The sequence below is a fragment of the Carassius carassius genome, chromosome 37 (genome assembly GCF_963082965.1).
Source record: "Carassius carassius chromosome 37, fCarCar2.1, whole genome shotgun sequence".
NCBI lineage: Eukaryota > Metazoa > Chordata > Actinopteri > Cypriniformes > Cyprinidae > Carassius > Carassius carassius.
The window spans coordinates 8,088,666-8,104,271 of record NC_081791.1 but is presented as its reverse complement, the minus strand read 5'-3'; the positions used below and the strand labels follow the sequence as shown (position 1 = coordinate 8,104,271).

Here is a 15,606-nt window from a genome sequence, read left to right as displayed (position 1 = left end):
TGTTTTTGCAGGCTTATGATCTGAATTTGTAAGAATAGGAAATATAATAATAATAATAATATAGGAAATGATAATCATAATAAAAATAAATAAAATTGTATTAATAACAACAACATTTAAAATGACCAGCAAATCTAATTATATTATAATCAGTGGTTAATTATCAGTGGTTAAATTATCTGTCACGTTTTATGTAATGACATATTTGAATTATATTAGCATTATAATTTCATATTTTTAAATGAATTTATAAAAAATCAATTATTAATACTATGTTGTTATGTTGTCTTATATTTTCGGTGATATGCTAGAAGAAAATTTTTTTTAATGTTATATAATAAATATTATATAATAAATAACAATGCTTAAATGATGGAGGCTTGAAGTTACATGACTTTATGAAAATGAGAAATATATCGGTAACACTTAAAGCCTTAATGTATAATGCATATAAAACACCTTATAATGCATTGTACAATCTCATTGCGCAGTTAACACATTGTAACACTTACACTATGCACCTTCAATTCTGTTATAATTATTTACGACAAGATATAATGTTTTACAACACACATTATAAATACTTATAATGCATTATACCCTTTAATAATATATAATGCATTGTTCATAAAGGCTTTAAGTGAAGTATTACCAATATATATTATAACAATTAAGAAAAATGTTATCATTAATATTATTTATATTTCTAACTTTTTGTGCAGATCTTTGAGCTACACATTATATATATGCATCTAGTAATTACTCAAAGCACATTAGCAACTGCATAGAAAACTCAGAACACCTAACAATGCCTACATTCTTACAATACAGAATGACATCTCTCTTCAGAATACTGAAGTATTCCAACAGCATAAGGCCTGTGTGAGTGAGGTGTGGACTGGTGAGCATGGTGCCATGAAGTGAGTCAGACAGAGACTAACCAGTCCCTCGTGTTATCAGAGGACACCTCTAAGAGACTCGTGTAGATCTGGACATTAGCCATCGCCATTCTCTGCACCATAACAATGCCAGCGGCCTTTTAGGGAGTGTTTGCTCAACTGTTCTCCACTTATCTCTGAGGGTAAAAATAAGCACACTGAGTGAGATGTATGAGCCCCAGAAACAGCCCCAGCCCCAATCATATAAGCATCAAGAGGAGAGCCAGAGCTTTAGCACAGCCCTTCTTCACACATCTCTGTTGATATATCAGGTAAGAATATTATTATCTGTTATGCAGTATATTACTAATGTACAGAAAAATGGATGTTTAGAATAAAAAGCAAGAAGAATGTTTTTAGAATGTTTAGAAAAACATTATTTTTGGGGGGATCAATTATATTATTATTCTTTTAAATATTATTATAATATATTTTTTAATGCATTTTCATTACAGAGGAAAAATGTCAGACATCGAAGAAGTGGAGGAGTACGAGTAAGTACCAGTTCATTGCTCGATTATCATCCATCCATCAATGGCAAATACTCTTACAATATTTATTTTCTAGTAATATTACCTTGTTTAAATAAGAATACTGTGCATTAACTGCATGCTACGGTGACCAGTGTTATTGGTCATTTGAATAGCATTTGCATGTCATATATCCCACTCATCTGATAAGTATATTTAATCTGAGAGTTCAGGCAGCTGTTGGGAAAGTATTGAGCTGTGTGAACACGTGGGAATAACAGCGCTATTGTGTCTTGTTCTCTAGGGAGCAGGAGGGTAAGTCTTGTGTTTCGTAATATTACTTTCATACTTCCACTGTAAACAAGAAAATACTCTTCTTGTTTTAAAGTAGGTCATAAATAGTGGCCTTGCAGCTACATAGATTTATGTAAAAGATACAGCATGTTTTTTAACAGGGTTGTTAAAGAATTGTGTCATTGCACTGATATTTGAAATAGAAGATAACACCACTATGATAAAACCTTCAAAAACGACCCGCTTATCAGGTTTTTACACCTTAGATGTTTTAAAACGAAAATCATAAATATTCTGACATGTAAAATTGTGGTTGCAAGATATGGTAAACCGTCATGTAGATTTATGAGCGTGAATGCTGAGCTTTTCTTGTGAGATGCAGCAGTTTTGTTAATTCGGCTTGTCAGCTATCAACAAAACACACCCAAAAATGACAAATATGGAATAAGTAGAGCAGAACGTCCTGAAGCATCGGCATATCATCACTAACCCATTACTGTGTTTCACTGTCGTCAGATCTCTTAGCTTCCATTTTCGTGATGTGTTTTTGTTTGTTTTCTTACCTAACCTGCATGGTGTGGCTCAGAGGAGCAGGAGGAGGAAGGTAGCTACTGCGAATCTGCTAAAGGCAAAGGGCACTAGCCATTCACTAACACTGAAATGTACAATGGTAGCATGGCAATACCATTTTTATATATATATATAAAAATATATATATTTAAATATATATATTTTATCAATGTTTTTTTGTTAAAAATGATGTAGGAAAAGTAATAGATTAATTTATGACAAGAGTGCACCTTCAAAAATCTACATTATAACAGGAGTTGAAAACCTTTGTTAAAAAAAATACGTCTTTGTTGCCTTTTTCTCCATCACGTTTTAGAAATCATCAGAAACTGTATATCAACTGAAAACTTAAAATCTCAAAATTCATCCTTTAAAACCCATTTTAAAATCAGACATTGCATTACCATGTAAATGGTACATCAATATCATGTTACAAAATGTTTTCATTCATGAATTATAAAAATGTAAGTTTGGATCGTGCACTATAAAATCTATGTTCAAAAATGTGAGTGACAGTTTTAACTCCTTTCAGGAACTGAACAATGCTGCTTCCGTTGGCAGCATATGACCATAATTTAACTAAAATGAAAAAAAAAAAATGCTGTTTCTCCATATTTTAATTTAATGTTCAACATGAAATCTGCATTCTAATAATTATTCGCTCTATTATCACCAAAGCTCTTTCTATTATTTTAACTTTACTCAAAAAGTTACAAAGTAAAATGAACAATGTAGCCGTAATCCACATGCAGTAACATCAGATTTGAGGAAAGGAACTAACTCAGAGAATGGTAGTAGCCTACGTTCTGTACTACAATACTTTTTAAGGGTGGTCTGACTTCAGACATGCTGACGTATTTATATCATAGACAACATTTGTGCGGCTGGCTAGAGACGTGTGTTTGGCTGTGTGTAAGTGTGTAACCATCTGAGAGATCTGAGGTATGCTTTAATCTAACATTATGTCCCGGCTGGTATACAGCTCCTTCGCCCCGCAGAAATGAACTCACACCTTCCACACACTCTTCTATTAGATTTTGTGTTATTCACACTTTCAACTGGATGGAATGACTAAACTCAAATGAATCATTATGTCATTTGATAACTAATGAGGGAAACAATGAATCATAGTTGACCGTAATGCAAGCTAAGTCTATCCATCCTTCAACTTTCTCCATGTTCAGAGGCTCATGAGGAGGAAGGAGGAGGAGAAGAAGAGACCACTCAGGAACATGGTGAGACCCTCAGTTTGACCTCAAAACAGTATTCAAAAAGAGAAGTTTGTCAAAAAACAAATACAAAATAATGTGAGGAGATCACAAAGAGTTCAGACTGAAGTCATTTAAAGTAATCAGGTATTTCTTCAAAGAAATAATGGCATATTCTTTTGGACTGAAAAGGAAAATATTTGCATTGAAAAAAAAAACACTACATGCCACTATCTTCCAAAAATCAAAACCATTTTTTCATTTTTTATTATTCCAAACACAAACATAAGAGCCCCAACTGAACTGAACAATTTGGAATTATTTTCTGAAGCAAAAGGGATTCAAATAAATAAATGAAATGTCATCAGTGTTATAAAATGCACTAAATCAAACTCCACTGCAGCTTGACCTGCCATAACACTTTTAAAAACGAGTTTAAATAAATGTTTAATTGAACGCTATATCTACTTTAAGTAGATTTAGACAAAGACGATTGTAAGCAACATTGATAGCTGTTGGAATCTGGTGTTTTGCATGACACACACACACACACACACACACTTGGGATGAATCAAACATTCTGCTCTATGTATAGTTGAAGTGACGAGTGTTTGGTATGTCAGTATCAGTATCTAATTTTGTCTCTCTGTTCTGGTTCTGTCAGTGATGCCGATTACCCATGTGTAACCTCTTCTCCTTCCCTGCTTTCAGATGGTGAAGAAGAGACAGAAGATGGAGGAGGTATTTGCTCTTTATTGCACTGGCTTAGAAAGGAAACCTGAGATTTACAGCTCTCCAGTAATTGTTTGAAACATGTGGAAACCTGTGTTACGACACACACACCCTTCCGGATAACTATATCTTCAAAGCATTAGATCATCCCCAATCCTCTTATGATAACATTCATTCCATCAGAAATAAAATCCAGTTTATGGCTTTTATGGCGCGTTCTTCAGTGCCTGTAACCGTTTGCTATTGTGGAATAACTGCTATGAGAACACAAAAGAGGTTTATGCAAATTAAGCTTCCGGTATTTATAATCAGACATGCCTGATTGATATATGCAACAAGTTATAGTTCTAAAAGTAAAAGTATCTCATATAACTTTGAATAACTTCTGTTGTTTGTTTGTATGTTTGATTCTTCAAAAGAAGCTAAACCCAAATTCCCAAAGTAAGTATAGTTGAAGAATCATTTATTGGTTTTGATGTTTTTAAAGATCAACAGTACTTGGTTTCGTTTCATAAAGAATTTTGAAACATCATTATATTTTCCAGACCGTTTATGTTGCCGAACCTGGTGCCGCCAAAGATTCCAGATGGAGAACGAGTTGATTTTGATGTGAGTACAGTTACCATTGCAAGTAGCCTGGTTAAAACCAGACCCTTTTCAGTTGAAACTGAGTTAGGGTCTGGCAAAGCCTATTAGACGTCTCGTTTCTAAAGGGGCGTCACCGACGGACCTCGTTCAAATGCCTCTGGGCGCAATTGGATAGACCTAAAACCAATCAGATCGATGAAGGAGATGACGTATGCAGTGTATCGTGTATGCGATAAAATCTTTTTTAGATATGAAGGCTTCAAGTGTTGTTCTTTGCTCGGGTTTTAATGCAAAGTTAAAGTTTAAATCACTTAAAACAGACGCGATAGCAGTTTTGAACGAATGTTCCCCTGCAGCATCCATCTTTGTAATGTACAAAATCTGCTTTACCGTCGCTGCGCTGTCATCGTCGTGTAAACCCCGCCTCAACGTTTCTGATTGGTGCCGCGATTTCGGCGGCACAGAAACGAGCTAGATAGTCCTCTTTGCCAGACTATTCTGTAGAGAGAATTGAAATTCGCCGGAAGTAGTCTGGGTTTTCCCAGGCTACATTGCAAGACCCAGAGCCATGAAACTATTTTGATTTTGATAGGTCAAGACTGGCATTTGTCTTTTAACAACTTCACCATCTGAAGCATATATTCCATATAATTTTGGAAATTAAATCGATTAAAAATATATATTTTTAATAATGGATGTCAATCTACTAGTAAAAATTAATTATAAAAAAAGATTTAGGATTAATTGATGAATAGATGCTTCAAAAGAGCAGCATTAATCAATTTAATGTGTCATTGATAATAATAATAATAATCTTAGCCCAATCTTTTACATTTTATTATTTTCTACAGTCAATGCTAGGATACTATGAAATATTAGATAATAAAAGACAATATTTTTTATATTTTATAATTATCAATCAATAAAATATAAGTTTATAATTCCTGTAATGTAATTATTATTATTATTATTTTGTACAGCGTTTTAAATATCTGGGGTATTTTCTGTAACAATTTTGCCTGGTCTCTGGCTCATTTTGACCCAAAGTCAGACACATTTTCTTTTCTTTTCTCTTTTTCTTTCTTACTAAAAAATTGCAGGACTGAGTTTAAAATATTCTCTAACGTCCCATTTACTTCATTCGAGAGCATACTGACATATCTTGACAAACGAAAACATTCATTAGAAGATTTGTAGAATCCAGCAAATCTACAAAAGCATCCGAATGTTTCAGTCGACCCACACATTTCAGATGGCAGTTAATGAAACATGAGCATTTGATTCATGCTTTTGTCTATACCTGAACTTGCAGATCAACTGTCTCAAATCTCCATCTCATTGTTTAATTGCTTCTCCCCCTCCCGCCCCAGGACATCCATCGCAAGCGTATGGAGAAGGACCTGAATGAGCTCCAGACGCTGATTGAAGCTCACTTTGAAAGCCGTAAGAAGGAGGAGGAGGAATTCATCAGTCTTAAAGATAGGATTGTAAGTCAGCAAGGTTGTAGCTGCTTATTATGTAAAGCTACTAACCATAAATGAATTATTTCCCAAAGACAAATATGCGGTCATTATGGCAAATATGTGAACTAGAGTAAAAACATTCCAGCAGGTCTATTAGTGATCAGTTTAAGCCTGAATGAGCCTGAAAAGGACTCAACAGACAATCAGCTCTGTCATTTTACAGAATGAATGGCCCCATGAGCTCTTGTTGAGTGATGTTTGACTGAAATCATCAGAGTTGTAAAGTGAGTGATTGTGCAGGAGACACGGCGCTCGGAGCGAGCAGAGCAGCACAGGATCCGCAGCGAGCGCGAGAGGGAACGACAGAAGCGCCTGGAGGTGAGTGGAAACATTTCCCTTCACCTCACACTGATGGACACAACAGACACAGCAAATCCTTTACGGTTTTCAAATGTTCAGGAAGAAAGAGCTCGCAAGGAGGAAGAGGAAGCCAAAAAGAGAGCGGATGATGATGCCAAGAAGAAGAAGACGCTCACCAGTCTGTACTTCGGTGGTTACATGCAGAAGGTCAGAGCTGAGAGATTATGAGACTATATATATATATATATATATATATATATGCTGCTAAGAAACATGATAAAAAATGATAAGTGTATCACAGTTCCCCCCAAAATATTAAGCAACACTAAACATAGCTTATTACTTTTAACATAGCTAATATTATTATTTTTTCAGCAGGAGATCAACAAATTAGAATGATTTGCATTTTAAAATGTACTGACACTTTAAAATGTGTGAACAGAAAATTCCTCGTCAGTATCAATGTTTTATTAAAATACATCGTCACTACTTGTTTTGCAGTTAGATAGAAAAAGTGGAAAGAAACAGACTGAGAGAGAGAAGAAGAAGAAGATTCTTAGTGATCGGCACAAACCGTTGGACATTGACACTGCCAGCGAATCTGCTCTCAGGTTTGAAGAGTCATTCTACAAATGCAACTAATTCATATGCCACAATAGTTCAAGAAGTACAATTTAACACAGTTAAAAAGATGCTCAATGCAGAAATGAAGATTCTGCCTTTTTATTCATCTGTTTGTTGTTTCCAACCTGTATGGCTTTCATTCTATGGAAAACAAAAGAAGATCTTTAGAAGAATGTTGGCAACAAAACTATTTTGGATTCCATTGGGGAGAAACAAAAAAACTAAGAAATCTGAATAAACTTCTTTGTGATCCACAAAATAAAGTAATTTAGTTTTTGAATGACATGATGGAGAGTAAATATGGAAGCACGTTTCTGCCACTGAATAAAAAATAAAAACAAGGTAATTGCGTAATCTGGTCATTTTTATCTCACAATTCTGTCACAATTCAAAAAGTCAGAATTGTGAGTTCATATCTTGCAATTCTGACTATATAACATGCAATTATTAGATATAAAGATATAATTGTGAGAAAAAAAGAAAATCAGAATTGCGAGATATAGTCACAATACTGAGAAATAAAGTCAGTTTGTTCTCACAATTCTGACTTTTTTTCTCACAACTGCGAGTTCATATCTTGCAGTTCTGACTTTATAACTCATAATTGCGAAAAAGAAAGTCAAAATTGTGAGATAAAGTCACAATTACCTCTTTTTTTAATTATTATTATTATTTAATGGCAGAAACAGGCTTCCATAAGTAAACAATGGCAACATTTTAATTTTTTGATGAATCATAAGGAGTGTTCTTAAACACTCAAAGCAAAACAGTAACAGCAATATGATAATTACTGTACATACAGTATATTATTTATAATAACCAAAATAAACAAATTCCTCTACCAAGTAATGATTAGTGTTAACTCACCATTCATTCAGTAAAACTTCTTTTACTCCTTAACTTCTGTAATAGTATTTCATAGAGTAAAAATACTATTACAGTTTACGGATTTAATAAAAAATATTACTTCTTTCTCTTTCTTCTTTTACCAGGGAGAAAGCAAAGGAACTGTGGAGCTGGATGTGTCAACTAGAAGCAGAGAAGTTCGAGTTACAGTACCAGTTTACCCATCAGAAATATGAGGTAAGCTGAGTTTTACTTGAACCCAATGAGAGTCAATGAAATCAGAAATGAGCCGTTTTGTTTTTAATGTATACAAATCTACACTTCATGCTATATGAGTGTAATATATTGGTCCTTTCTGGCTGGTTGGTTAATATTAAGACAACTGAGGCTACTATTTTCAGTATTGCAGTCTTACAGTTAAGGCAGGAAATAATATTAGTTTCATATAAGCATAATATTATATAATTATAATTAGTTGTGACACCATTTCATGTTGACTATTAAAATGACATAATAGAAAAGGAGTCTTATTCACTTGAATCTAATGTCTTCATGGATCTAATTATGTGGAAACAAAATGAAAGTATTGTTCAGAGTTTGCAAAAATAACTCCTCACATCTGCAGTTTCCTGAGAGAGGAGATGTTATCCAGTGAGATGTTTAGTGTTTGTGATTGTGGATCTCTCTACAGATCAATATCCTGAGGAACAGAGTCAGTGATCACCAGAAAATGTGAGTTCATCTGTGTCTGTCCATCCCAGTTTTATGAAAAAAAGGCAAAACACAAAAACAAACACCCCTAAATTTACCCATCATTAGGTACATCTACATGCACTCATTTTTCTCAACCATAATGAATTCAGTATGATTTCAGATTCTGAAAATTCTGTTCGAAAACTCTAAGTGTTGAGGTCTGATTCAAATATTCAGCACGCAGTTTCTAGTTGCTATTTTTGCCTTGATTACATTATTTCCTGTATAAATTATAATAAAAGTTTGCTGAATATTCAATATAACGTATTATTAAGGCCCAAAAATTTCAGCAAACACTTTTATTTATTTATTTATTATATGTTTTATGTTTTTTTAGCCAAAATAGCCTTCACAATTTTCTTTTGTTTTGGCTGTGCTAGGTGTCTATTTCATGCGCACAACATAAATAAACTACAACAGTGGTTTGGCAAGTGTTAAATAGGCTTTTCAGTCCAACTGAACCATCAATAAAATTGTAAACCAATTATTTAGGTGCATATAAATATATTGTGGCGTAAACAGATTATATAAAAACCTATCATACAAACTCATGTTTAATATGAATAATCCACCAACTCACCAAAATGTAAAATAGTAGATTTCATTTCTAAATGATGAGATGTATTATTATACATAATCTACTCATCATCAAATCTGCATGCAGATGAATAAATTTGGGGTTACACTTTATTTTGACAGTCCAATTTAGACATTCTAATAACTATAAGTAACTTTGCAACAACATGTCTACTAGCTCTCAGAGTAGACTGTTAGGGTAGGTTTAGGGTTAGTTGAACACGTTGAAAAAGAACGTCTTAGAAGATATTAAGCAGACAGTCTACTAAAACTCTACTAACTGCTAGTTGACATGTAGTATTCGCAAAGTTACCTACTGTTAGTAGAATCTCTAAAGTGGACTATCGAAATAAAGTGTTACCAAACTTGGCACTCAGAAGACTGCTGAGTTGGTGATTGGTGTCCACTGAGCAGGATCTGGCATTGTTTTGGTTTTAAAGGGGTCATTTGACGTTGCTAAAAAGAACGTTATTTTGTGTATTTGGTTTGATCAAAATGTGTTTATGTGGTTTAAGGTTCAAAAAACACATTTTCCACATACTGTACATTAGTGCTGGGCGGTTTGACCAAAAATGTATCTAGGCTACTGTTTTTTTTTTTAAATTATACAGGTTTTCGGGTTTATGACGGGTTTTTTTTTTCATGCATAATCAGGTGTACAATGCATTTTCTGCTGGTTGATATTCCAAGAAGTGCTTGCGGCTAAGGTGCTGGAGCAAATTGCCCATGTTGCCACCTTTGGCGACAATTTTAGCCCGACAGCACTTGCATAAAATGGATATTATATATAAATAATCTGCCTGCAGTGCATATGCAGTCCGCAGTACGGACTCATTGTGCTTTCACACAGGACGTGTTTGCAGTCCGCTACTGATCCACATCTGTTTAGTCCACAAACACAACATTTGTTCATTGTTTTGATTTCATATCATGTAAAAAAAAGATATATATATATTTCAGCATCGTAAGTCTTATCACAGAACAATCTTTCATATAGACATTAGTTTAAACTCAATAAATATAAACAACACATTATTCATGCATTTTACTTCTAGGTTTGTATAATAAGCTGCTCAAGCAAGCGGCAAAACATTTAAACACAATAATTAGCCTACTTTTCTTGTTAAAATATTTAAAATTAAAACAACACAGACAGAAACAGTCTCGTGCATTTTGCATTTAAATCTTTATCACAAGCAATCCCACGGGTCTTAATGAACTTTGTTTTTCTGCTTCCATAAAAGTGAACATATATATTGTTTTCCTTGTTTATCTAAAAGTGCTCTTTTTCTTGTATAATTTAAACCTGGCCAAAAACCAATGTGACTGCGTTTCCATGTCAATCCATGTTCATTTTTCCCGCGAACAATGTGCTTTCACTTTAATTCAGCACCTGCAGCACAGCAAAAATAGACTGAGTACGTTTACAATCACTGCACTGCTGCAGACCCACCTCTCCTTGAACACCATGACCGCAACTTCGTGCAGCTGGAATCCGTTAATACGCACAGCAGACGGAATGTGTGAAACAGGCGTTATAACGTAACACCAGAGCACTACTGTGTTTACCCTCACCACGTCCATAGACAATAAAAGAAATGGACACAGCGACCCCATTGGATTCAATGGAGAAAAATGAATTGCCGATTGCCTCATAGACAGTAAAAGATTGCCTGCGAGCTTCTCCTCCTGTCCATACGGTAATTTCTTTACTGTGCGACAGAGAGTCGCTGGTTATGACGCACTCATTAGCCTATTTATTACAAAAACTGCTTCTACGGGACCATAACGTAAGATACAAGTTAATGGAGCCTTTTATACATTTTCGTGTTTCTTTAGAAATAATTAATGGACAAGTGGAGTCTTTAAACGCCTCAGATGTAAAGTTATTCGCTGTCAAAGTGACGCCAAAATGAATGGGAGTCAATGGAATGCTAACAGCAGGTGGGGGTCCGCTAGCCAATGGCGGCGCCCAGGGGTGCTTCTGAAACCCTGCCCCCCTGACCACGTCTCGCATTCGCTGCTTGGAAGTGCAACATTGTAAAGGGTCCGTCTGAAACAGTGTCGCGCGGCCACGCCGCAGCATAACGTTTTGTTCCGAACGCTGAGTAATTAAATACACCAGTATGACGGTATATACACCGGTTTTCGGTATGAATGAACCGGTTTACCGCCCAGCACTACTGTACATTATTGTTGCTATGCCCCGTCTTTTTAAAATGCGTAAATTTTTATGAGGCTCATCAGTCTAAAAAGTGAGATGTGCTCTGATTGGCCAGCTATCCAGTGCATTGTGATTGGCTGAATGCCTCAAGCGTGTGACAGAAATGTTACCCCCCTCACCATACTGTGATGATGTGTCCGGGTGCAACGAGACAAAACTAATAAAACCCATCACAAACAAGGCATTTGTTGCATCCAGTAGGGACATAATTACTAATTATTATGACTTATACTGTGTTTTAATGCATTGAGTTGCGTATTGCGCTGCGTAAACATAAAACTATGTCTTTATTTGTGATTGGAGAAACAAAGAACATGCGCTACTCTACACTGCTCAAAACTCATGTTTGAATAATTAGTGGTAAATTCTTTAAATATGAAAACGTACTTACAGACCATGAGTCAGAAGTGCCAGACTGTCCTTGCACAGTTGGAATTGCCCAACTTTATAGAAACAGACACCGCCATTGTAGGCTACTCTCCCAGGAAACAGTCATCATCCTCCGTTAAATGCGCTGCATACTTTTGAATATTTGGGTTGAAATGTTCTGGAGCAGTGTTGTAAATGCAACTTAACCACTGATTTCTAATCGTGTCCGCTTTTGGAAGGACAAAGTAGTTTCGCCTTCACAATGAAACAGTGTCTCCACAACATGGCAGCAGCAACAATACTACAGCGAGAATCAAAGTTACACCTTCTTTATTTGCATGAACATTTCAGCGGCGTCATGCAAATCTTTCCACATTGAGATGTAGACATAAGGGGGCATGTTAGAACTGCTCTTTTAGAGTGGTTGACTTTTAACTTTGATAAAGAATATCTATTTGGATTTAAGACTTTAGTCATTGCAACTTTACAGATTTTCTTCATGCACCAAGAGCTTGTAACACTCCAAAGAGAAAGGAAAATTTGAAATCGCATATGACCCATTTAACACATACCTGCCATATTCTCTCAAGGTTTGGTATATTGCCTTTTTTTACCTGCTGTGGTTACTACCTGGAGGGCTTTCTCATTGAAAACAAACTCTGACTCATCAGCTCCTGCCTCAGGCGTGGAAAATAACAACAACAAAAAATTCCTTGTGAATACAATGTCAGAGTGAAAGTCCTGTCAGCGCTGCTTCTGTGGCAGTAAACGTTTGCGAGAGTCACAAATAAAGCACTTCAGGGAATGGAGGTTAGGGTTGCAATCTGCTGCTGATGCATTTACCTGTGCATGTCCAAAATCAGCGTGATTACTTAGCAGAGACAGAACATCAGTCCCAAAACCTAGTGAGCTGCCTCTTTCTCCATCATTCAATATTTCCTCCTTGTGTATGACTTTACACTCGTTTTTTCATTTAAATTTTTGACTTTATCGATCTTTCTAGGTTTGGAGCTTCTGCTCCTTCTACTGTTTTCTTTGCTAGTAAATTGCAATAATAAGCATTCACGGTCTAATTTTCTCGCTACGACTCACCAAACAACACTATGCTAGCGTATGTACAGTATGGACGGCGACAAAAATCTTTAAAAAGAAAGCGTCAAAAACATCAAAAAGCACAGCAGCCAATCAAATTGCTGTATTTGAGACAGCATTTGCATATGTGATGTGGTGATACCGTGGGATGTATATTTTCTTCAGTGTTCAGTGAAACACAATGACATCATGATTAATAAATGAAAACACTTTTTACAAAGTATATTATGAGTACAGTCTTTATCTCATTCTACACAATACAGATGACTCTTAACAAAAACAGTTTATTTCTTAATGCGAAAACCTTTAGGTGAAAAAATGACTATTTCAGCTACGATGTATGTGTACTATGTATTCATTTATTGCTTATCAGATTAATATTGTGTTAGCTTAGCAATACATAATGATAAACTCTTGCATTTTTAGTCGGTTTCTATTAGCTCTGAGGTCATGCTAGTGCACTTGTAAATATGACATAAAAACAAATCATGGTTTAGAGCTGTAAGGTAAATTAAAGGCTCTTGGCTATTATGTTTTTCTTCTGCAGGACAAAGAGAACCAAGAGAGGCTTCAGGAAGTGAATGCTGTGCTGAAAGACAGACTCGACTCCTCACAACCCCACAGAGATCATGAAGAGATTGTCCTGGAGAGCTGTGTATAGTAGATTCTGATTCTTTTAGTTAGTCCTCACTGAATAAACACTGTACGAAACAAAAAGAATAAAAAAATTAAAAAAATTTCAAGCTTCATGTAAATGCACTATAATTACACCTAAGAAACAAAGGTATTTATGCATAGTATAAAGGTAATACACATCTTCACATGATGCACAATAACACACACTCAGCTGCTCTCTGTTAATGTCCCCTTAGGCCTCTCTGTAGTTTCAGGGTCAAAAAGGTCAGGAGATTCTCATCTCAAATGATTTGCATATTAACATCTGGGACAGGAACATATACAACACTCACTGTTCTGCTATTCACATTCATTGTTTGCTTGAGCATTGACAAGGGCCCATCTGAACCAAAAGTCAGTGCAGAACAAGTAATGTTTTTTAAAGTAATATTTGCACAAAACAAGGATTCCACTAATCATGGGCAGAACATGTTAAACATGTCATGATATGCATAGATGCCATTTTTGGTGGATTTTCAGTTCAGTGTTTAAGCTTTCCAATATTGTGTCAAGACCGGAGGAACTTTATAATTGCACTGTGGAATGTGTGTGACTCATAAAAGCGTCTCCAAGCTCGCCGCCCGCCATTTCTACTGTAGGGTGGAGATCTTGAGTAAACATAAAACAAGCAGTTCAATTAATACAACTGCTTTCTTGAGAAGTGATAAATATCTGCTTTCTGATGGCGAAAAGACTTTCCATAATCTGTCACAATGTACAATGTACAATGAATACATATGTTTGAGGTTTGTTGGCCTTTAACTAAAATCACAAAAAGAAAGTCTTGTCAGCCAACATGCCATATTTCACATAATGATTGATGAGGTGAAAACTGGATGAGAGGGTTTTTCCTCCTCAATAAATCATCTTTCATATTCACTCACACTGTAAATGTATATAGTGCTTATAATGAAAATAACTGACAACTTATTATTATATCACAAAATTAATACATTTATATTTAAAGATACAGGTTGTATGACCTACCACTAGAGGGCGCACTATCAAAACAATAACAATCGCGTGGTTTGATGACGCTAAGAAGGAGCGTGGAATGATGGGATTTGTTGTCTTCTACCCAACCGCTGACGGCCATCAATCAGATGGAAAGATAAAACATGGATTTAACGCGAGTTCAACGATTTGCGCGAGATTACATACAAAGTCAATGCAAAAATGCGATCAGACTATGGATCAGACGCGTCCTCGCGCAGGTCTAGAGACGCGATGCCACGCATTTGGCGTGTATGCCCCATAATACTAATCTTGGTGATCGTTATAATAGCATACGTTTTCTGTAAAGATATGAATGAAAACAACGGTGCTCGGTGTTCGGTGCGCTCGCGGAGAGAGAGCTGCGTCTGAACCCAGCTCTCTTCTGCGAAGTTCTCCTCGAAGTCCCTCCTGCACCTGAACGAACGAATACAAATCGCAGTTTAAACAAACAGAAAAGGATGTGTAAGAGCCCATTTCAGCACTGAGGTGTTCTGGTGTTCAGGCTCAAGCAGAGATATGCGTCTCAAAATACTTGAACACCGAATTTGCCTCTTTTTGCTCTTGTACTGACAAAAATATACAGAATATGTCAAAATACCCGTCTTGGAAAGTATGTTAGAAAAAAACTGTCGGTTATGTCTTAAGTGAAAGTGAACAGTTGAGAAAAAATCGGATGTGTAGCCTATTATATTGGATGCATTCATTGTCTCTTAAAGTGACCGCGCCTAATTTAGCTACTGGCTGCTGTAATGTTAATCCAAGAAAATGAAAGAGAGAAAATCATTCACTGCTCTTGACTGAATTACTTCGTAGTTTTAACAAGAATGA

The 15,606-nt window shown here is 35.6% G+C and overlaps 1 protein-coding gene across 1 annotated transcript; it reads left to right on the top strand.

Annotated features, from left to right (window-relative positions):
* Positions 1-1,393: 1,393 nt before the first annotated feature.
* Positions 1,394-13,835, top strand: LOC132117923 (troponin T, cardiac muscle-like). The gene is made up of 13 exons (XM_059527289.1): positions 1,394-1,433; positions 2,291-2,303; positions 3,460-3,507; positions 4,192-4,221; positions 4,632-4,653; positions 4,758-4,821; positions 6,171-6,287; positions 6,564-6,641; positions 6,723-6,830; positions 7,125-7,234; positions 8,240-8,330; positions 8,785-8,825; positions 13,655-13,835. Exons 1-13 carry the CDS (start codon positions 1,401-1,403, stop codon positions 13,686-13,688), a joined length of 789 nt encoding a protein of 262 aa, XP_059383272.1. The 5' UTR covers positions 1,394-1,400; the 3' UTR covers positions 13,689-13,835.
* Positions 13,836-15,606: the final 1,771 nt, after the last annotated feature.